This window comes from Lonchura striata, chromosome 1 (genome assembly GCF_046129695.1).
Source record: "Lonchura striata isolate bLonStr1 chromosome 1, bLonStr1.mat, whole genome shotgun sequence".
Lineage (NCBI taxonomy): Eukaryota > Metazoa > Chordata > Aves > Passeriformes > Estrildidae > Lonchura > Lonchura striata.
Genome location: NC_134603.1, coordinates 18,830,238 through 18,854,232, shown reverse-complemented (window position 1 = coordinate 18,854,232; position 23,995 = coordinate 18,830,238). Strand labels below are relative to the sequence as shown.

Genomic DNA, 23,995 nt, shown 5'->3' with positions numbered 1-23,995 from the left:
ACTTTTTCTATCTATACACTAGGAGACTTATACCTTTTCTGAAATGCCAGACCCACTAACCATATTATTTACTTTATGAAGTCAATAGGTACTTCTGGGGAGGTAAATTCTTAGCATATACATGTATTATTTTGAGAATTAATCTTAGCATCTTGTCAGCATTCAAGAGGAAGATAATTCTTCATTTCTCTTTTACTAAGGGGTCACAAAACAGATATTCATGGCAAAACTTTCTCTTCTGTTCCATTAGTTTTCTGAGGTAAGTAAGTTTAGGCCAAACATTTTAAAAAGGTATATTATTATGCAGTCTGGAAAACAGCCAAAGAAAAAAACTAATGTATGGTTAAATATGCTTTCCCACTGAATTTTACAGTCCTTTATCCTATAGGTAGGACTACCGAGGCAGTTACCACAAGTTATGCAAATTATTTTTACACAGTAGAAATTTAATACATTTTCTTATGCTGGAATAAAAGACAATGTGTTTTTGATAAGGCACCTTTTGTGACATTTGACTTGAACCATAATTTCCCAGTGGACCAATATACTTTCTAAAGTAATTGGTTTGAACCTGCATACATATCTTTGATTGTATTATCTACTGCTTAAACTAATTTGTAGTATATGCCATGTTTTGGGGTTGAGGAGTTTTTTGAGTAATACTCATGGAATATCTACTTTAGCACTGCATATCTTCTCCATAAATAATTTTTCTCATGTGGCAGCTTAGAAAGTACTGTGCACAGTAGTATTTACCATGTTACAGATGTGGTTGACATAGACAGCAATGTGTTTTATAAATAATACTCTGAGACAAATAATAGTCTAAGTAGCATGAGAAAAGACCAGTTTAAAGAAAACAATAAGCACAAAACATTTTAAGTCCTTTTCTAAGAATAATTTGGTCTCTATTTGTTATTTGCTACAGGTGAAGCACTTTTACAGTCTTGGAGATAATCATGCAATATCTCTGTGATTAATCAAGCCTTCACTGATATGTTTTTATTTCCTCATAATTTGTTGGGGAAAAGTAAAAGTTTCATGCATTTACCTACATTTTAATTTTGAGATTACTTCATCTTTAAATATTTGTTTTAATATTCACCATAATGAACAACCATTTCCTTTGAAGGCTAGTGTCTGAAGGTGCTTCTATTTTAGAAATTCTTTTGTAGAACTTTACTGGCAGATGTTGCCAAGGTTTTTGCCCCTGCCTAAAATATACCAATATACACAATGTGACAAGTTTGTTTAGCCACAGACACAGGCCAAAATAGACACATGTGAGTCCCCATGGTACCCTGCATTTATCTGTGTCTGTAGGCTTTGTGACCTGTTAGAGTGTCTGTTTGAAGGATTACATGCAACTGAAACTCTAGAATCACTCACACTGGGAGAGAGGTGGGTGGTATTTTGGAAACCGAACTCACAACAATTCCAAGTTTTACAGGTGGCCCGCATCCTAAAACTTGTCTGTACCAAAACTGACACTGAAAATGGGATCTGGATTTTCTATTTAGGTCCACCTATATTTTTAAAAAAATTTAATTTGTATTGCTTTTTCCTTTTCACTTTTTTTTTTTTGGTTGATTTTTTTTTTTAGTTTTTTTGGGGTTTTTTTTTTTTGGTTGATTTGGTCTGGTTGGTTTTATTTATTTTTTCTCTTTCACATTTGCCTTTATATTCTTCAGGAATTCTCCTAATATATGCCTAGGCACAGTGGAAGCACCAAAGCAAATTTCTTATTTTCAAATTTCCAATTCTAGGGACTTTGTTAGATCCTTAGACTGTTTAAATGAACAAAAACAGTTTCTGTGCAGCCCTGCATCTTTATACTACCCATCTATATTATTCATAGGCTCCTAGGAGGAAAATTTCAGATAGTGTACCAATTTATTTAAATTAATCTAAAAATAAGTCTGCTGATAGGATTATGTCATTACTGGAGTAAATGTATCTCATTTTCTGTAATCAAAAAAACAGCGATTATCACAAGATTGGTTTAAAATTTATTGATTTAGCTATATTATATTTTTCACTTTCACAAATGGGAAAATCCTCTACTAAATACTAAAACTTATGAGAGAAAGAAAATAATTTTCCTATCTGTGACTTCTCCTGGGAGAGATTTTACACATGGATGGATGGACAGATGGACAGATAGATAGATAGAGATAATTATTAAAATATCATGGCATAAATGTAAGATAAAATATAGTGACTTGCATTTTTAATTTAGGAAAATCTGACAGAGATACTTACATCCATTCTCAAGATATCACAGGATATAGATATACTTTGCAATTCCTCTCAACTTTGTTGTTCATACTTATAAAGTTACAATCTGGCTTTCCAGACTTGATGCCTCACTTAGGTTGTGCTTTCTGTCAAAAATGAGTGCCCCTATTAAAGACCCAAAGTTCTTAATAGGACCCATCCTTTTCCATCTCTACAGCTTTCTAATAATAAAAAAAAAATATCAATCTCTATGATATCTAATAACTATTACCTAAATTACTTAAGTCTCGTCTTTCATCAATGGAAAATACTTCCCAGTGTTACTGGCTGTTCCTTTTCTCCCTATCATCAATTATTTTGTGCATTTCCATAACAGTATTCCACGTATCTTCTTTCCCACCTAATAGATCTGTATGTTACAGCTCTGTCTCCTCATATGAAAATTGTTCCAGGACTCTAATTTTTCCATTGTCCTATTCTTTTCTGGACCATTTCCATTTCTGCTATATCCCTTATGAAATTAGATGACTGATATTTATCGAAGTATAAGACAGAAGAGGTGTCACTGATTTATGTATCACTTCTTGTTATTCTCCATTTCCCAAGAAACACCAGTTCTCACAGAGCATTTTTTGTTTTGATCATTATTGCATGCATCAAGATTTGTGTAAGACTACCCAAACTTCATCATTTGGTGTAAATTTAGAGTAGCTCCAGTGGTACTTCCTAATATTGCATACATTTCTACCTTCAACATATATTTTCACAGAATGAAGTTGGCATTAATTTTTGGCATAACCTTCAGTACTTAGTCTTCATTAAAGTAGTTTTGTCCTCCAGGAAAATATTATTTTAACTTAAGCTATCTGTCTACTTCTTCAGCTGTGAATGTACCCACCAAAAAAACATTGGTAAATTAGACTTAATCAGACAATAAGAAAGAAACATTTCTTCACTTGAACATTTCTTGTTAAGTTATTCTCCTCAAAGAACAAAAGCATACAAGGAAAATTATGAATATGATAATACACAAAAGGTAATGGAGTACAAAATCAAGGGCTTAGTTAGGCGATTAAGGTTATATTTAGGCATTTAACTGTGTTAAGCATCATTTACTTCCTCAGTTCCTCAGAAGATAAAAAGACTGTTGAAAACTCAGGTTTTCAGGCACCTGAATTTGTACCCAGGAGCCCAATTTGAAACACTCACTTCTGTATTCCTCATTCAAAGTTTTTATAAGAAGCAGCTGAGGAAACTAAGTTTAGGAAAAATGTTGGTTTGTTTGTTATTTTTTTTCTTTGAATCATATTCAAGACTGTTAGAAAACCTTTTTAAGCTTTAAAGAACTTGCTATATATCTCTGTATGAGAATAATATATCTTTCATTTTGATATTGATTTTAAAATACTCCTGAGCTTTATTAGAACACTCTGGATGCAGCCTTGCCAGGTTTCTTTGCCAAAAGGCCATAAAACATAATAAAGGATTTTCATTGCATCACAATGTTTCTCTACTGATATGAGAACAGTCTTCTATGAAACATGTTATTTAATTCCAAATGCTAGAGAACTATATAACAGAAAGAGCAGAAGGGAACATTTAGAATGAACATGAGAGGAGGAAAACATTTAAAAAAAATGGTCTATCAACACTGGCCCAAGCATGCAACACTTCCAAAGTAAGAGATGTAATCCTCATGACTGGAGCAGTTTATATTTAAGCCACACAAGTTGCATGGGAATATATAGCAGAAAGAAAACCCACATTGCCTTGAGCTGAATAGTTTGATTGATCTAGTATGTGTTCTGCCTCTTAGAGAGAGCACTGACTAATGATACAGGTGATAAGTTTTCAGTTAGGGCGGTGGGGTAGTTGTTTGCTGGTTTCATTTTAGTATTTTGTGTTTGTTTTTTTAATTTGTTGTTTGTTTGTTTGTTTGTTTTTAGTCTGTGGCACTAGAGCTCAAGAATGACAAAAATCTGTTATGCTGGGCTCTTTGGACTTCTGATACCTCTCAAAGAGCTCCTTGATCCATGCTTACACAATTGCTAAAAGTCTATCACAACTCACTCATCTACAGTTTCTCTCTGTGTTTATCCTGTACCTTTCTCAGAAGGATTTTTGTGTTGTCATTTCTGTATGACTTTGCCTTGTTTTTCATAGATAATAATATATTCTTCCAAGTGCACCATTTCCATTTTGCACAGTGCTTTCTATCCCTGCCTTGACCAGTTCTGGTGAAATGAATTTCTGAAGACATTTTGCAGTGTCTTTGGCATTTGAAAATGGAAATTCTATCTGAATTTCTGTCCCTGTTTCTGTAATAAAGCTGTTTGCTAAAAAGGACATACTGGAGGAAAATTGTCCTATAGATACCTTGCTGAGCCCTTCTTTCAAAGCATGTTATTTCTACCTTTTTCATTTGGAGCACCCAGAAACCAACAAAATACAGCAAGACAAAAGAAAGAAAAATTATCCGTTATTATACATAAAATCTAGTTCAATAGAAGAGATTCATCTATTGGATGTCTACCTATAGCACTATAAGATTCTATATACAAAATCATCAATATTGTAACCCATATGCATGTAAAAAACTCTGAATTATTTTCCTTTGGTTAGTTACCTGCTCTCTCCATTGACTGAAAAGGAAGTCAAGAGTAGATGAGATACAGACATCTATAAAATTAAGATCCAATGGTTGGTTGGCATACTTCTAGCAGAAGGAGACAGATACACAAAGGGACAAATCAGTATTGTTACTGAAAGGCAATGTAATTTTGGCCTATATCTGCTATGGTCAAGATTAAAAAACTCGCTGTTATTAAATTAAATTATTAAATATTAAATATAATAATATGGCTGTCGGTACAAGGGTCAGCCTCGGCATTGTCTGAACTTTATTTGATTTGTGGGTCCTCATCAGCTCTTTTCTCCTCAATTATAATGTCTTTTTCTTTCTTGGAATAAGACCATTCAGTTTTGCTTTTCCAAAAATTCAGGCCTTAATTCACATGAAATTTCCTAGTACTTCTAATGCTTTATAATCCCACTTTCTTACCTCCTTCCTTGGAGCAGAGGGTGATCAGGGTGTGAACTGTATCCATCAGTTCAAGCTGCTGTTTCTGCAGGACACTGTTATTGCTTGTTGCCTTGTTTAACTGCTTCTCTAACTCCTGGATTATGTAGCTTTGTCGTGTGACTAAACTTTGTAGATTTTCTTTTTCCTCCTTCAAAGTGGCCAGCTCCTCTTTGTGCCTTTCTTCCATTTCTAGAATTCTGTGCTCAAGTACACTAAAATGAAATAAAACTATTAGTAAATATTATTTCATGCCAACACAGTTAATAATTCAGAAACCAGAACATTTTTTCAGTGTATAAATAACTACCTAAATCAATAATTCTAAATTATGTCACATCTATTAATTCAGCCCACTGAGTCAAACATAACTGATCTCTAAGACTGCATTTTTTTGATGTTTGCATGCTGTAGTGCTTAAAGGGCATGGAACTGTATTTGTAGGTATTACTCTGATTTACAAATGTCCCTGTGCACAAACATAGGGCCAGTAAAACTTTTGAATGTAAAAGCTCAGGCATAAAACTTGAGGCAGAAGAGGGAGAAAAGCAGGGCACTGAAGAGATGGTAACCACTGAAGAGTTGGTAACATGAATGGCTTAATATGATGAGACAAAAATCAGGGCAAACTGCAAAAGAGCTTGTGAAGGGCCTTGTCACTGAGTGGAAGACAAATATTGTAAGTCATGGAGGACCATTGAGGTATGTGGAACCCATAATAAAAGTACTTTTTGATGTGACTTGTGAAGCTGGGATAAGAATTTCATACCAGATAAGCAGTACCTGCCTTCACATCAAGAATAGTACTATTTTCCCAAAAGGTAAATATGCAACGGCATTTTAATGTGGGATTCCCTTTTTCCTTGAGTCTACATACATACCCCACTAATGCTCCACAGGCATGTTTGGTTGTTCCACAAAAGGCTCCTCAGATGGAAAATTGTTTGGCATCATGCTATGTGACCAACTTACATCAATTTCTTTAATGAATTTTGCACATTATAGAGACACTTTCTCTGGATTAATATTCTTTTTCTGGTACCCTTTCTGTCCTGTGCTGTAAGTGTTCAATTTACCAAGATTAAAGGCATAACAGAGTACATCTAGAAAAATAGTGTTGTTGTAGACTTAAAGAACAGCTAATATCTGTCAACCATGAACAAGAAGCATTTCCAGAACAGTGCTTTGATGATGTGGTGGCAATTTAACAGAAAGACTGTAATAGTATTAGAAAAAGAAATTCATTCAATCTCACCGCTACTTTCTCTTAGGGGTTTCTGTTGTATACACCAAAAGCTGTCTTTCTCATGCCCAAAACCCAAGTGGTGGTTAAAAACTTGCCAACAAACTGCTTCCTGCTCAAGTCAGTCTTAGGTTTTACTTATTTGCACTCTCCCTCTACCTTTGGTTTCACTTCTGAATAACAGATCAGTGGCAAAATGACTGCGTAATTTTAGGTCATTTAACCTAACAGAGGAATGTAATAAAATCCATATGGAGTTGTTTCTACACTATATCATTGAGCCTTAATATGAGCTGTTAGAGATGATAACAATGCAAAGATTAAATTCAGGCACCAAAATTTGCTGTGCAAGCTAGAATGAGATCAATTTTTTTTTAAAGCAGCAAATTTTTTCTGAAATATAAATGTGGAATTTACAAAGATCCTGAAGAAAACGTACTTTGTAATACCAACATGTCTAGTTCTGTGAAAACCAAAAGCATCTGGGTAAAGGGAGCAAAAAAGAAAAGATGTGAGAGAAAATACATTTTCATAGGGTCCCAAACACAAAGGAGAATATTTAAAAGACTCATTAATTAGAAACACAATAACAAGATTTAGTGGACTGAAATAAGATGGTAGAAAGTTACACCCTGAAAAAAATATGGATTTTGAAGCCAAAGAACTATAAATTATTTTAGCACCTTTTCAGAGTTGTTGCTGATTTTTCATCACTTGAACATTAACATTAAACATCATGTTTAGATTCACATCATGGTCTAGACTCACATGGATTTTTTTGAGAATATGTATGTGGTAGCCTTTGAACTTTCTTATGCAGAAAGTTAGATATAATTTAGGTTGGCAGAAACGGTTGAAAAATCTTCAGATAGTTTTGGTTCTAGTCATAAAATATTGTCACAGAAACCCACTTCTTTTTGAAATTTATTAGTTCTATCCACAGCATAATCCTATTCACTGACAGTTTTTCACAGAAATTATTGAAGTCCTAATTGCGACTCTAGATTTTAACTTTTCAAATAGACTAGTTACATCAAAGCACTTGGGATAGGAAAAAGGCAGCCTAGTCATAGTCTGTAATAGAATGGGTACTAGGTGGGGCCAAGTCCCAGTCTGACATCTTACAGTCCCCCAAAATGTGTATTTTCAATGCAAGACAAGATGTCATTCAGGAAGATAGAATATAGCTTTATAGTTATATAGTAAGTAAAGAAAAGAAAGTTCTCTTTATCCTTATCCATATAGTACAATGTAGATCCTTAATTACACAGTATCCTATCTGCATGTCCACAACTAAATGATTTCCATATCTGAACCATTTCATGTCAAAGAAAGAGCCTTTGACAACCACAATTTATGCTTTGCATTGTTTGTTTCCCACTGTGGCCTTCCTAAGGCCATAGTAAATTAATCCAGAGGGATGGATCCAATCTTATTTGTGTTACCACTGGCCATGTCAAGCAAGAAAAAGAGGAGCTGACAATGTTTAGAGCTCCACAGTTTGGTATCTACAGAGACAGACAGGAAGCAGATGTTTTATGGCTTTAATAATAATACTTCTGAGTGGTGTGTCAACATGTGGTGGAAAGATGGAAGTGTCATAGCACTTGCTTCCTTTAATTTTCTATATAGATTAAAAGTTCTGTAATTATAAACTGCAAAACTGTGCTATTTTCAGGAATGCATATATATTTATGTAATTGGCTGCATATCCATAAATCTATATCAGATAAAAGTAAGTCCTGAGGATAGGACAACTCCCTGAATTTCTGGGAGAAGTCCAAAACATTCATTTTTGTTTTACTATGAACAATGAGAAAACTTTGGTCAAATCTCCAAATGAACAAAAGCAAAGTCTTCACACAGATTGGGGATTTCTGAACTGGACTGTTCCAAGAGGAAGAAATCCTTCAACAGCGTGAGAAAAGCTGCTCTTATGGCTTTTGACAACAGATATGGCCAGAATTATTCATTTGTATGTTATATTAATATTTTCTGTAGATCATTTAAATAAATTAAAAAAAGAAGTGCTAGGAAGTTAAAAAAAATCTTGAAACCCATTGAAAGCAATTTAACAGGTATTTAGGGTTTCTTTAACTGTGGCAAGACCACTCCGTTGCTTCTTTTTTGTAATATCAGATAGCATCTAACAGACAAATACCATTAAGAAATAAATTTGCTGAGTGCTTGGTAACAATATTTGCTCAAATTGTTAAAGAAGCATTATGAAGACAGTGTTAAAACTAAAATACGATTTTCATTAATTGCTATTGCTGACACAAAATATTAATGAAAGTGGAAAGAAGTCTGTCTCTATATGAATCAGTCCAACATTCTCAAAAGGCTGAAACATTATTTTATAACACTTTCCAATAATATGTTATGGCTCTTTCTTACAGTAGGTTTCCTCTATTAATTTCCTATACATTTTAAATTCCTATATAATTCCTATATGCTTGAAATTTCTGAATTTTTGAAAATACTACTAATCCAGACACATGAAACATTCATGGAAACTACAACACAATAAAAAGAAATCATCATTCACCAGAAGCATTATATAAATATACATATATTTGTTTCTAAAGTTGCACACAAATATATGTTATTTATAATTGAAGCCTTCAATTTGAGGAAATAAATCAGGCATTTGGGGAACAAAGTTGAATAATAAAGAAGAATTTGAAGAATAAAGTTGTGAAAAAACAAGTGTTGTTAACATTAATAAATACCAATATTACCCATTGGATAATGAATTATTGGAATCATTATCTAGGAGAATATTAATTAAAAACCAAATACACACACATGCAAATCCCAAACCCAGACAAATCAAATATTTCTAAGGGTTAGCTATGTCTCAATGTCTAATGTAGTGGTTTCAATGGGGCTAGGAACCTATTTTCAATGGTACAAATGATATCTTGACTTTGTCACAATATAAGCCCGTGGAATGACTCAGTGCAGCACCTCAGTGCAACAGATTCATATATGATATGTCCAACTGATTCAGAAAAAACCTCTACTAATGCTGGAGAGAGTAGAGTACCCATACAGAAGTCAAAGAATGGCTTCTAGTGAAAGCTGTTGTCATTTTGAAAGGTGATGAAGTAGAACATATAGGAAAACTGGCAACTGTCCAAGGGAGAAGGAAAGTCTGCTTTAGACAATCTGCCTTATAAGGTAGTTTAACCACTAATTCATTCCAGACCAGAGAAGTTTAAGAATTTTTTTTTAAATCTTTGTTTTCAGAATCTTCAGTTTAGCCATGTGATAACAGGATATAGACCAGACCTTGGAGATGGACATCTTTTGCATTAAAATAATATTAAAAAAATATGATTTATTAAATATACAGATAAAACTTTTACTTTGTTGAGGTACTCACTAATTAAAGACAAGTAAAGTCACACTAGAAAGAAGTTATTTGGCCATATATATCTAGGTTTCTTTTATTATATATGTATAGGAAGACAAATGGGTAGAGGATTTCAATGCTTACTTTTGGGTGCAAGAACATTATTTTACCAAAGAAAACCGAAGACAGTTTCTTTGTACTTCCTTTTAGGTAAGTAAAAATTTCCCTGTGTTGTTAGATGCTGACCACTCATACCACCTTGGGAGTGTGATACTGTCTGCTCAGTTTAAGGAAATATGAAAATATGCCCTTATTTCTCAGGGCCAGTAAAGTAACAAGTCACTTAGCACCAGGAAGCCTACTTTTTATACCAATGACAAGATAATTCCATTGAAATCACTAAGTGAAGTGTAAAATTGGGATTTATATTTTAGTATATGCACAACCTTCAAATAAATCTTGACAGACATATTGTGTTTCCTCATCTTTCACACAGTCAGACAGACATTCAAGAACTGTTCTTGAGTCCTTGATTTTTATAGCACACAACAATTCTTGTGCTGAACATGTTAACCCAGTATTATTTTCTGCAAATTCAAGAAATATTTTATTTTAAAATTTCACTTGCATGATTTGTCAATGAAAAATCCAGAATTCCATTATATTTTTCCTCATTTGTTTCATTTTAGCAAATAGAAAGCTTTTTTACACTTGCAAATTGAAACAAATGGCACACTATAAATTAAATGCAGCTGGTACCCTCCAGGGGAAGAAAAAAGGGGAGCTCATCAGGCACTTAAGAAGGGAAATCTTTCAAGAATAAATCAAAATAGCATTTAGAAAGCTCTTGTGGGAAAAAATGGCAATGGAAGAAACCACCGTTTACATTATAGTGGGTGGGAACCCACAAAACCAAATTATTTATGGCATGAGAACACTCAATAGACACATGATTCTAAGGCAAATGTGACTTTACTCATGCCATAGAATATCTTCCTTTTCAGTGGAATAAAAAAAAAAGAAAATTGGCTCCTCTTCCGAGCAGAGACAGGCAGTAAGGAGAAAGGCCAAGAATAGACATATTTCTAGTCTAAAGAACATACATTGCTCCCTTGTTGATACACAGTGTTAATTTTATTTAAGGATAATATGCAAGTTACTGTAGTACATCAATGGTCAGTTATTCTTACTCTAAAATTTTGCATTACTTTCATCCAAAATTCAGTTCTCTGAATGTGATTAGTATCTTAATTTTTATTTTATAAAGAAAGAAATTATTAGCTCACACTACAATATCTCTTTTGATTGTTTCTGCAAAGACAATAGCTCCTACACTAGTTCCCACTGTGCTGTAAACCTACTGCAAAAGAAAGATCCTTTCCAAAATAGCTTACAGTCCACCTACATAATGAGGATAAAAGGAATTTTCTCTATTTATTGGTGTGTAAGTGATATGGAGAGGGATTATGAGTACCTAACTGCAAATAGCTACTAAACACAGCCTGATGAGTAATCTGCAAATATTGTTTAAATTTAAGCAAGCTAAAATCGTTGGCATGTCCAGAAGCCCAATATCTGCTGAGGTCACTAAGATTTGTCCCACAGTCCACCTGACACACACATAATTGATTTCAAGTTTAGAACAAGGCCAAGACTACACAGCTCTCTTTAAGGAGAAAATGATGATAGAGTGGACGATCCATATTTTAATGTAATTATAGGACTGCTTTCTCCCTAGTTTTGTCAGTCCCGAGAAGACTTTAAAAGGACCCACACAAAGCACGCCAGGTCCTTGCTTTGCTACAAGATGAAATTCTGCACGATTCTCCATCTATCCACAAATACCTATACTTTGGAGTCAAGCAACAAAAATGAGCTTTTAAAAATAGCCTTTCTTTTCTTCTGACTTTTCAAAATCCATTTTATCATAATGTCAGCCAAGTCAAAGGTCAATTCAAGTAGGGCTTATTTGTTTGCTGACATGAAGGCTTTTTACTCTGATTCATTCTTAAGGTAAATAAATAAATCCAAATGATACAAGATACAGTCTCTTAAGCAGCCAACAAAATTTTGTTGCTAACCATATTCAGCAGATAAAACTACAAGTATCTATATACTTAACTAACAATTTAAATACATCCATTTTGAAATAAATTTGTAAAATATGTAGAATGAACCGCTCCCTACCAATCTGTCTGTGGATTACAGGGAAAGCCCACACAAGTAGTTTAGGTGAATTACCTATTTTTGAGATTGCTGAAGACAAATTTAATCCCACACTAATTTATTCACATTTCTATTTGGTTAAGGGACATCTCTGGAGTTCAAGGGTTTTCGGTGTAATCCAATTTCTTCAGAAAAACATTTGCTGGAATTACTAGTTGCAAAGTTTTTAGATTAAACACATTAAATTGGTATTCATAATCAGTAGCAATAATGATATATTATTTAACAAGCTTTGCAACTTGACACATTTTACAAAAACATTTCTTCATACCAATATTTTTTATTTTTCATCATTACATGTATTTTGCCTTCTTTACCCTGTAGCCTCTTGCCCACTATGGTGCTAGTCTGCCTTATGCATAACCCTGGGTAAGGTTTTTCTGCCTCAGCTGCCAATTCCTGTCCAGCAGCACGGGGCCACGCTGCTGTCTTCGGAAGCATGACTGATCTCAATTAAAAGAGTCCTCTACAGGTTCTATCACATGCCTCAGTGTCTGCCTCATCTTAAAAGCTATTTGCCTCATTTCAATATCAATGTAGACAGAGGCAATAGAAACCTTAGTCCTAGTCAGACTGACCTCAGAGTTGTACTTTCTAGAAGGGAGCTGAGTGAGGCTGCGGGTCAGAGCACTCCCTGTCCTCCCTGCTCACACCTGCCCATCGCAGAGGCAGCAGCGTGTTGGGAGGGCAGCAGCTTTCCACTGTCCTGGCTGCAGTGCCCAGGGGCAGCTGCTGTGGGGAAAGGCCAGAACTGCCCTGTGCTGGGCACAGCTGGTACCAGTCAGCTGCACAGTGTGAGGAGTGAGGGGAAAATGAAACAATCCTGCAGACACCAAGGTCAGAGAAGGGGAAGGAAGGAGGCAGCAGAGCAGACACAGCCCTGCAGCCTGTGGGAGAGGCCATGGTGGAGCAGATATTTCCCATGGAGGACCCTGTAGTGGAGCAGATATGTCCAGAAGGATGCTGACACCTGTGCAGAGCCCATGTGGAGCATTTTTACCCTGAAGTACATAAGCCTGTGGGAAAGAGCCATGATGGAGAAGGGCAAAAACATGAGGAAGAAGGCAAGGCAAAGTGCTGTGCTTTGTCTGCTGTCTACAGCCCCAATTCCTCGACCCTTGGTACAGCTCAGAGGGCATCTAGAAGAATTAGGACTGAAGCTCACCCTGGGAGGAAGGGGAGGTAGAGGTGAAAGGTCTTTTTGGGTTTGTTTCTGTTTCTCACCATCCTACACTGTTATTAATTGGTAGTAAATAAGGCTGTTTTGCCCATGACAGTAACTGATGAGTGATCTCCCTGTCTTTATCTCAACAACAAGTTTTCATCATATTTTCTCCCTGTTCTGATGATGAGGGGGAGTGAGAGAATGTCTGGGTGGGCGTCTGGCATCCCAGACAAGGTCAGCTCACCATGCCACACACACTCTGACATACTGAACTGCCCAGTGACTTCAGGTGCTGGGTCCCTGTGGCACAGAAAGGGAGCACTGAAACTGCTTCCCAGCTCTCAATTTGCTGCTTAAAATGTTGTGTTGGTTAATACTTTTTTTCATCACCTTAAACATAAATCCCAAATGTTTGCCATTGACTTCTTAAAATGGAGCATGGCTAGTATGCAATAGAATACAGAAAGAGGGGGAGATCCTTCTACATGCCTTATCTTTGAATCCATTAAAATTATAAAGATGAACTAATGAATATTTTCTGTTTCTGATGTATTTTAACATAGTTGAAAATCTCATAATTTAATATTTTTCTACTTGAAAATGCTCTTGAAAGTTATCCCTATGCTTTTAGGTTGCAGGAACTGTGGTCATATGACTAAGTTGTCATGAAACAGAGTAAGATGTAAATTTACAGTTAACATGAAAAGTGGTAAAAATCAGTTTATATTTATCATACAGGATATAATATAATGTAAGTTCACACCCCAGGTGTTTTAGTGAGTTCATAACTATTACCTATGCTGTCCACTCACCATATTTGCTCCTTTCATCAGTTGCTTAAAACAAAGTATACACAGACCACTTTGTAATGAACAGAGAAAGAGACCAATTACTCACGCTTACCTGTTTTTCTCATGAATTTTTAGGATTTCATGTGTCTGTTGTAGCAGCTGTTTTTCTAGCTTGTATGTTGACAGGGAATTTTCCAGTAGCTGAATTTCAAGTCTGGATGTTTGATTTAGCACCTTAAGGATAAATTAAAAACATTAATGTTTGTCCTGGATATTTTATTTTAGCAGCATAATATAATAATTTAATTCTGATCTGATGATTTGTCAAAAATTGTTTCTAAATCCTTTTTTAACCCCATCTGCTCAGCTGGTACAGATGAACTCAATCAAACTACACTGATATGTACCAGCTGATATTCTGGCACTCTAAAACTGTAGGATAGTAGTAGATCAGCAGAAAGAGGTAAGGTGACTGCCAAATAACTATCATTTCAATAGAAAAACAAGAGACGTGCCTCAGTCATGCACTCCTACAAAGTGTGCTTAAACCAGAAAAGTGCAAGAGTACTTGGAATGAAGTCAAAGTGTTGCATCTGCTATTTTGTAAATAGAGCTCCTACTTTAGCTTTCCTCTGCATTCTCTCTTTTGTGGTGTTAGCAGTTCAGTGCCTTATTTTTGTTTGAAATCATTGACATTCACAGAGCAATCTGAATTGCCCATTGTCCATTGTCCTACAGAGCTTGAAAAATTGGGAAATGATTGGTACACAACAACAATGAAGATCAAAAGCTGTGATTTATCTTGTTACTCATTATTTAGCCTGATACTTTTATCATTGACAATAGGTAGCTGTTTATTGAAAGTCAAATGCTGATCTAGTTTCCTGGGCAGTCCTATCTTTGTTGCACACACAGAGCTAAATATACTAACCAAATGGAAACAAAAGGAAGACACATAACAAGGGTCAATCATCAATGTTGTTATTACCAAGAAACAAAGTGTGTTTCCTGGACCTCGTGTTGAAATGTTTTGTGCGGTAATGCATTAGAAAGGAAAGAGTTTGGGAAATGTTCTCTGCAATTAACAGCTGTTTGAAAAACATGCTGGGAACATACCTGGGTTTCAACATCCGTGAGTTTTCTTGTCTGCTCTGCTGTCTGGCTGAGGAGGCTGGTCCCTATCTCGAGCATGGTAGCAGTGTGGTTCTGCACAGCATTCTGCTGCAGCTGCACCATCTCCGATTTCATGTTTTCCACAATGTAGTTCTCAAGCTGTAAAAGAGAAAAGGTTGTAGCTGTAGTATGTTTACCTGTTTAGGTATTCTGGTGTCATAAAGGGTGCATAGCTGGCAGTCAAAAGCAGAAATTTTTATATTTTCAGGGGGGATCTGACTATTTTCCCCTTTCAGTTAGAGTCCTGAGATTTTTTTCCAACTATCTGATCTGTGTCAAGATTGCAGTGAGCACTTGTTATGGAGATAGCAGCTTCAAAATGAAACTCAGCAATAAACACAGCTTAGTTTAATTGAGATAAAAAAAAAATTCTAAAGGAATGGTAACACTATCATACCAATAAAAAAGGAAGTTGTTGGCCAAAAAACATATAAAGTTGCTCCTTTGCTTTATTCATCTTGATATTTGGGTTGACTTGGCAAATTGTTGAATAGAATCTGAACTAAAACCCTGTAAATAAATTGAGTACCTCAGAGAGGGGTGCTTTTTATTGCAGTTTGTTTCAGTCTGTGTAGACAGAATCATTCCCTTCTAGTTGACAGTGTCCTTGCCCTGCCACAGCAGGCCATAAACCCAGGCCTAGTCTATAGTATGATGAGATTCTTTCTTACTTACATATGCATTGTTCTGGCTTGATGTCCTCCATAAAGCTTTAACATAAAGATAGGTGGCCCAGAACATAATTTTCAATACCTTCCACTGAAATAACCAGTTGGAGTTGGTTGAAACCAAGTGAAGATTTAATCCTTAGTAGTTAGTCACTGTGACAGGTAAGTTGCACAACTAAATAGTAAGAGCCAGATGGAGTTGTTTTAAATACTGAAAAAAAGGAGTGGTAGTCAGATATAGAGTGTGATTAATAAGAATGGCTGCTTTCATTTTTTTCTATAGGTATACCTGTGCCTAGGGGCCATGACTGTTAGATATTCTAGTGACTCACTTCAGCTGACTGAAAATTATTACAAGTTTGATCATTTATGTGGACCTACTAGTTTTATGAACATGACTACAGAAACAGGACACTGCCACAATGTAAAATATTTTCTGCATAAGACAGTTGTTGATGATTTGTTTGTTTGTTTGTTTATCCCAGTCTGAAGAAACAATAACCATCATGGTCAAAATTAAAGTGGATGTCTTACAATTTCAGAAAACAAAAAATTTGCTTGAATTGCCAGGTAACCTCTCTGGACTGAAAATCTGGAGAGTTTTTTAAGTGGTTAGTAACAGTTATTTTTGAATAGTTTAATAAGTATTTAAATGAGATTTCACCGCCAAAGCAAATCGTGTATTGCAAAGTAATGTCTACAATGGATGTCACCATTTTCCCCTCCCAGTGGGGAAAAGCATAAGTTTAATGCTTTGATTTAGTTTATTACTGTGAGACATTTTACAGACATTAAGTTGGTTCAAAGGAGAGTTTATTGATTTATTGCATTTCTGTAACATTATTTTATTCTCAGAAGTATTTTGCCTGTCTAACTCTTTCTCATAAGATAATTCATTTTTAGTCACCCTTTGCTTCTTTTTTTTCTAAACAGTTTTGGTTTCTTCCCCCAAACTATCTGTTGATTGCAAATAGTCCCTGTGAATGAGTCCCATAAACTGGGTGATTGTCCTTTTCCATATTCATGTCCAGCATATGGAGACTGATTCTGGAACATTTGAACAAGAAGTTCAATTTCTCTGATGGATTTTGCTTCCTAATGAAATACAGGGCTCTCCAATCATGGTACTGCTCATGACAGGTTATCAACACACACATTTCCTCACATCCAATGTCTTTTGTTTGCAGGTAGGAGCATAGCATGTCTCTGCTGTAGCTGTACAATACTTGATTTGCTAGCCTGGAGCTTTCTGAAACTGCCTTGCTGTGCATAAGGAGTGACATACATATGTGTAATGGATGCCTCTTAAAACCACTGCAAAAATGGTAACAGCATTTATTACACATCAGAAATTAGATTTTTTCACATAAAATGCCCACAGATAGGGAAATAAATATAGAAAGAAATGTATATTTTAAGTAATTTTCTTTGCCTGTTACTTTAGTCACAGAGAGGATTGTGATTTTGATTGCATCTGTGTGGAACTACAGCAGATTTGACTAGCAAAAACACAACCACAGATTGAGGCAAATTGTATAACTCGTACTTTTAATTATTCCAGTCTAACACTGTCCCCATGGTATCCAGTCTTTGGCAATTGCCCTCCATTACTCACCCCTAAAACAGCTTCAAATTGAATCTGAGACTGACTCCTTATAACAACAAAGCTGTCTTTCCTGTTTCAGAATTACTCATTAAATGTTTTTGTAAATATTTGTTGTTAAGAATACCACTGCAATAATTTCTATGAGCCCATCTCTGGAGTATCAAGAGCTATTCACTCAGGCAAAGGGGGGGTTGAACAAAAAATGAAATAATATAGGGATTTTGTTACATTAATTCCCCTTCCTTCCTCTCTTTACTTACTTCTTTTAGTTTGCTCTGTAGATTTATAGGTTGCAATATTGGCCCTGCTAAAATCAATGCCAAAATTTCCATTGGCTTCAATAGGCCAAGAATTCACCTATTATTTTTATTGCAGGAAGCCAACAATTTACCAGGTTCATTATGGCCAAGCATGGAATTTCATCTGAAGCCTTGCCTTCTCTGGAGGCCTTGTATTAAGCATACGAACTGAGCTTTCTTTGTGGTTAGTTAAGAGAAATAGCATCTATTTACTAGGCGATAAAAGGATCCTTGCAGGGTGGCCTCACCAAAGATTTGACACATGGAAACCTATTCACAGAAGCAAATTAAAGAACATTTAGGGGTTTATGTAATCTTCTAGAACTTCTTCATCCTATAATTAAGTTAAATTAAATTCCTCCAGACATGCTGAATTAAACAAGTCCTTAAATTACTGTATCTACTTATTTCAGCTACCTTTTTTTTCAAAAGTGAAGCAGAATTATATTCTGCATTCTTTTCCCCTCATCCCATCCCTCCAACTATATGGGTTTCCACAGTAAATTGATGTCCTTGTTATTAATTTGGCTGCATCTGCTTTCAGTAAGACTCATTACATTGCAGAGGAGTTATGGGTAATGCTGAATTACCAGTGGGATGTATAAGAACATTGTAACATTCTCAGAAATAAAACTGTCAGAAGATCCAATATTATTGGTTAATAAACATTCCAGAGGATTATATATTAAAAGTATCTAGCCTTTTCTGGACAATGTCTATTGAATAACCGTCATAGAAACCACCAAAGCACTAATAGAACTATTAAAATGGAAATGGTAACTTAGGGTCTGTGTAATGATAAAGGTTTGTGGCAGATGGCTTATAAATAAAATAAGAGCTTTTACTTTGATCAAATAATGCTGGTCCCAGGTAACAGCGATATATTAAGAATCAGTATGATTCCCAGAAGATGTTTTCATGCAGTGCCTTACAACAAGATTACAAGGTAAAGTAACCATAGACTGTTCTCCTAGCATAGACTGCACATAATTTGGAAATATAGAAAGAAAATGACCAGTGTTATTTTGTAAAAGTTGTTTTTTGTTGTCTTGCTTTGAAAACATGAATAAGTATTAGTAATGCTACTCCACAACCCTACCAATCAATTTTTCTTTCTTTATTTTTCTGTTTGAGGGAAGGTCATACCTCTCCACAGTGACAAACTGCCTCAGGAGTGAGATAGAAAAATGACATTTGATGTGAATTTTGTTTCATAAATACATAAACAGCCTTAGTGGGAATAAGCTGGAAGTAGAAATACATAGAGTACCTTAGAATTTCTTTGTGATTGGAAGTAGAAAGGAGCTAGGAAAGACTTTATCAATGAGAAAAGTTATTTTATTCATGTATTGAAAAAGCCAATACTGCATTTATTTAAAAACACATTCTATAGGCTATTTGTCAATGAGGGAAAAATGATAAAATGGTTAATTTACAATTATTCCCTTCATGTATTACAATTACAACGAATAGAGAACAACAATTCTTGCACAAATTCTGTTGGTATATGATTACTGTGAATCAAGGACAATGAACATGGATGGCAAATAAAGGCAATGAATAATGCACAAATGCTAAAAATCTAATCTGTACCACTTTTGAAACAACATTACCTACATTAAGATGATGCAGGATCATACTAATAACTTCAGTAAATTTATGAAAGCAAAAGCTGAAATTAAAACTTTAAGTGACTGCTACAAAAATTGTCTCATAGAAAGGCATGTTGGGATATGTGGTATATGGGGCTTTCACAAAATCATTGGTTATGAAATATACTGGTTATGAAATATATTGGTTATGAAATATATTTCAATTCTCAGAAGAACTAGAAAACTAATCCACCAAATCCATACGTAGTCAAACAAACACTTATGAGGAAAGCTGACTGTAAAAACTATATTTCCTTTCCTTTTTTTTTTTTTAATGTAATGTACCCAGATTTCTTGCCTTAAAGCAACGAGAAAATAGGCCTGTTAGTTTTTCAGTTGCATATTAATAAAAGTAAATATTAGCATGATACTTGCACAATTATTCTGTACTTGTTTTTGCATTTTCATAAGTTCCTGTAATATTGCAACTCATCATTTTGAGTTCTTGCTCAGATATTTTTTTGTATTTCAACCCTCAATCACAATAGTGGGGTTTCCAAATTCTGTTCCTGACAGAGAAACAAACAATGACTTGCAGGGAATGTATGTTCATTTCTGAACTGAAACATTGGACTGTTTTTTCCAAACCAAATGTTCCAAACACATAAACAATACTTTTCCTTAAATCCTTGATTCCTTGAATGTCTGAATCTTTGACATATCATATATTTATTGTCTGGCTATAAGGCATAATTCAATAGATGCAATTCCTCTGTGACCAGTGAAACCACAGCTGCATTCTCCTCACACAATGACTGAACACTGTTTGATTCAGCCCCAACCAAGTGATAGTGAGATTTTTTTTGTCTGGTTGATTTCCAATATACTAATGACACTTGTCCTCATGGAAGTTGAGCTTGGGTTCATATCACCTTCAGTAAAATAAAAGTATGCTATAAATGTAGAAGAATCTCTCCACTAGCTAAAAAAAAAACAAACCAAAACCCCAAATCAAGCAGGTTTTCCTCTTCAGATAAAGACAGGACATGTTTTTGTCAGAAGAAATTAGGGGTAACACATGTATGAGATTATTCCAAAACAGGTGAAATAATCTTTCTGCTGCATTCAGCATCAGTATAGGGTCTGCAGCAGTTTTGGTTTCAGTTTTGTGTGTTGCAATTCAAGAAAGATGTACATTATTTGGAAAAGTGTATAGAAGACCAAGAGTTGTCATAAATTTAAAAAATTGAAAGACTTAGAAAAGCTTAGCTTGATAGGAAGGCTAACAAGAAAATAATTACTGGACTAAGATAAAAATGTAAAGGGAACGTGAATAACTTGTTTCCCACATCCATGAAGCTTCAGTATTGGAGATTTAATTTTTACACATTCACAGAAAAGTATTCTAACAGTACAGGCAACAAAATATTGGTAGGGATTCTTCTGTGAGCAAACTGTGAAAAGTCCATTGCTGTGGAGAATATTTCAGGTAAAGATCAGACAAATTATGTCATGTTCTTTCTAGTTATATTGATTTTATTAATCATAGGTTTTTCTATTACTATGCTTCAGACCTAAGGTTGCAGGCTCAATATTTGGCATGAAACTAGTAAAATCTCCATTAAATTGAGAAGAGATTTGGAAGACACATCTCCTAATGAGATTTTTTGAAGGAAGTCAAGAAAACAGTGGAGTCCTGTGAATTAAAACAACAAAAATTAAAAAAACAACAATCAAACAAACAGAAAATCAAACAAAGAAAAACAAACCACACATAATGATATAAATAAAAGGAACTGTTCTGGATAGACCAAATCAATCAAATTAGGACATTCATTGAGGAAGTTTCTGAATGTATGAATATTCTTCCTTAGGGTGGCACTCTGCAGAACCATCTAAGAAATTATTTCATTAATTACCTCTGCAATTATAAACTGGCAGAAATTTCTTAAAATCAAGTTACTTTTATTAGGCTGCTTTTGAAACTGCAGTGTCTTAAAAATCAATTAATTTGCAGGTATCCAAGCTTATGTAAGTGGTATCTTGACATCTTTGTACTATTTTATATTACTCAGTAAAGTACATAAAATGTAACAGGTAGTAACTGACAATGATGGTGGAAGAATATGCTGTGTGCATCCCACTAAAATCTTAGGAAATTCAAAAGGGAAGTACTTTTTTATAAATTACTGTACTTTATTATGAATAGAAATACAAGATATGGGCAACACATAGCTCTTTGTTTCAAGATATTTAAGGACATCCCCAGATAGGTTTACCCAATAATGTAATATGCAAATATGAATTTCACTTCCTCATTATGTAGCAAGAAATATTTCCAATTTTTTTAAGCTTTATGTCATTTTAAAAGCTTAGCCATTTCTAGACCTAAAACCCCAAAATAAGTATGAATAAAATTTGTCACTTGAAATGCCAGTAGTTAGCTCTCCTACAAAAGAATACAAAACATTTAGGAATAAATTTCAATTAAATTAGTATGAATGTTAGTTAATACAACTCATTTTTTAACCTTAAGGTTTAATAAAGTGAATAAGCAGCATAACTGAGAATCACATCAAGCATGATTAAATGGGTCCCACAAGGAGGCTTTTGATAACATTTAATCATAACAATATGTTCTCATTTTCTACTGATTAGTAATATTTCTGGTTCAAAGAATTATCTTGTTGAATGTTATTTATAAATTTTGTTACTGTATGGATGATATTTTTATGTCTTGATGATTTTCTAAACCACTTAGTTTTATAAACTAAATTCGTTTGCTTTTACAGTTGACTGAAAATATGAACCATCCTCAATATACACTGAAAAGGGAAGACATAGTTGTGAAAAATGCAACATCTGTCATATCACCCTAAGCACATTAACACCTGCAGGGATTTTTTTAAAAAATAATTTTCTGTTAAAATGTGGAACTAATTAATTTTCTTTAGAAAATATACTTTTGGTGAGGTCTAATTTTCAGAAACAGTGCATTTGGAACAACTTCTGTGTAGAAGAATATTTAAACAGCTTTTGGCTCTTTCCTAGCTTATGCACATATCACATAATCAAAACTAGTTCCACTGAAATATCTCCATACTGCATTGAATACAGTTCTTGAAAAATGTAATCTTAAACTGCATAAATAGTTCTGGTTGCTATATTCTTTGCCAGCTTATATCTAAACTTTCATTGAACCTGGGAAGCCAGAATATAGTTTGGAATCTGTATGTGTTATAGGAGATAGTATAATGCTTTAACATTGTACTACTTAATCTGTTTTTAATTCTGCTTAGTTTCTGACATTCACCACTATGACATAGGGGCATACTTTTCTGAGAAAGGTTGTGAAATTAAGAGTCAATGGTTTTATGCTCTAGTCTTTCACCAAATTTCCTTTTTTCATATTTATATATATATAGATAGATACATATCTCACAGAAGCTGAATCTATTCATTGCCATGTGCTCTGCTTTCAGCTCTTCAGTTCTGTCTTAGGATCTTCCTGATTAAAAGATCACAAATTCTTTTTTATTACCACTTTTTTTCCTGTGCAGGTTGCAGATTATCATTCTGCCTATCATTAACCTGATATGAAGTCTCAAAGTCAACTGAAGATGCAGTACATTTTATCAATTGCCAAAAAAGTCTTAATTTTTAATCCTTTTTGAAAGCTTAAATTGGAAGTTTAGGTGGAATAAATAATAAGTTTAGATGCACTGAAACCACTGAAACGACTGCAATTTCAGTACACTTGGGCCTACAGGAAGTCAAGGGCATCCCCTGGTCCATAAAACAACTTCCTCACTCTTCCAGGCAACTACCTATTTTTACCTTAATCCCAGAGAAGTTGACAAAACATCCACTCTAGGCATCCCATCAATCTTGTAACACTAACCAGAAGTCATGATCTGCACACTACATGTTCACATCCTCTGTGTGTGTGCTTCTATCACACATCACCCACTGGTTAGGAGAACTGAAACCTATCTGAGATCTTTTCCTAGGTGATAGGGAGTAATGAAAGCTTCCTCAAGTTTGATTGTTTCAGGAAATGTAAATCTTACTATGCACTCCCTCTCCTCTGATGTCTCATTGGCACCTGGTAAGGACTGAATCATGGTAGGATTTTGCTTTGTTAAAAAAAAAAAACAAACTGATAAAGTGCAGGAACACTGTGTGTCCACAGTTAGTGTTAATGCAACTAACTTTACTTCAAAACACATGGAGAAATAGAAACAGAACAAATCTGCATGGACAAAATGGTTCACGGTCTGCTTGAGAGCAGAGAATCCCACTACAAACTTTTGACTTGAAACCTCTGACAAGCTAGAGCAGCTGAGTGGACAAGGTATTTGTAAGCAAATGAGATTCCTCAGCTCAACATATCTTATTTAACAAAAAAAGTTTATAAAAATCCTATCTAGACTACAAATAATAATAATATTTTAATCAAGAACACTGTCCTTTTCTTCTTTCCCCTACCTAATAATGGCAAGCATTATTTTGTTATGCTTTATGTCTTGCATTTAGCATTTGGCTCCAACAACATGA

The 23,995-nt window shown here is 34.7% G+C and overlaps 1 protein-coding gene across 1 annotated transcript in view; it reads right to left on the bottom strand.

The window, feature by feature from the left end:
- The window catches only part of ANGPT1 (angiopoietin 1), a 151,053-nt gene that overhangs the window by 65,765 nt on the left and 61,293 nt on the right, over positions 1 to 23,995 (bottom strand). The window contains exons 2-4 of the mRNA XM_021546436.3: positions 15,217 to 15,372; positions 14,213 to 14,334; positions 5,300 to 5,532 (exon numbers count right to left, since the gene is read on the bottom strand). Of these exons, the coding sequence (XP_021402111.1) occupies positions 5,300 to 5,532; positions 14,213 to 14,334; positions 15,217 to 15,372 (511 nt within the window). The remainder of the gene's footprint in view (positions 1 to 5,299; positions 5,533 to 14,212; positions 14,335 to 15,216; positions 15,373 to 23,995) is intronic.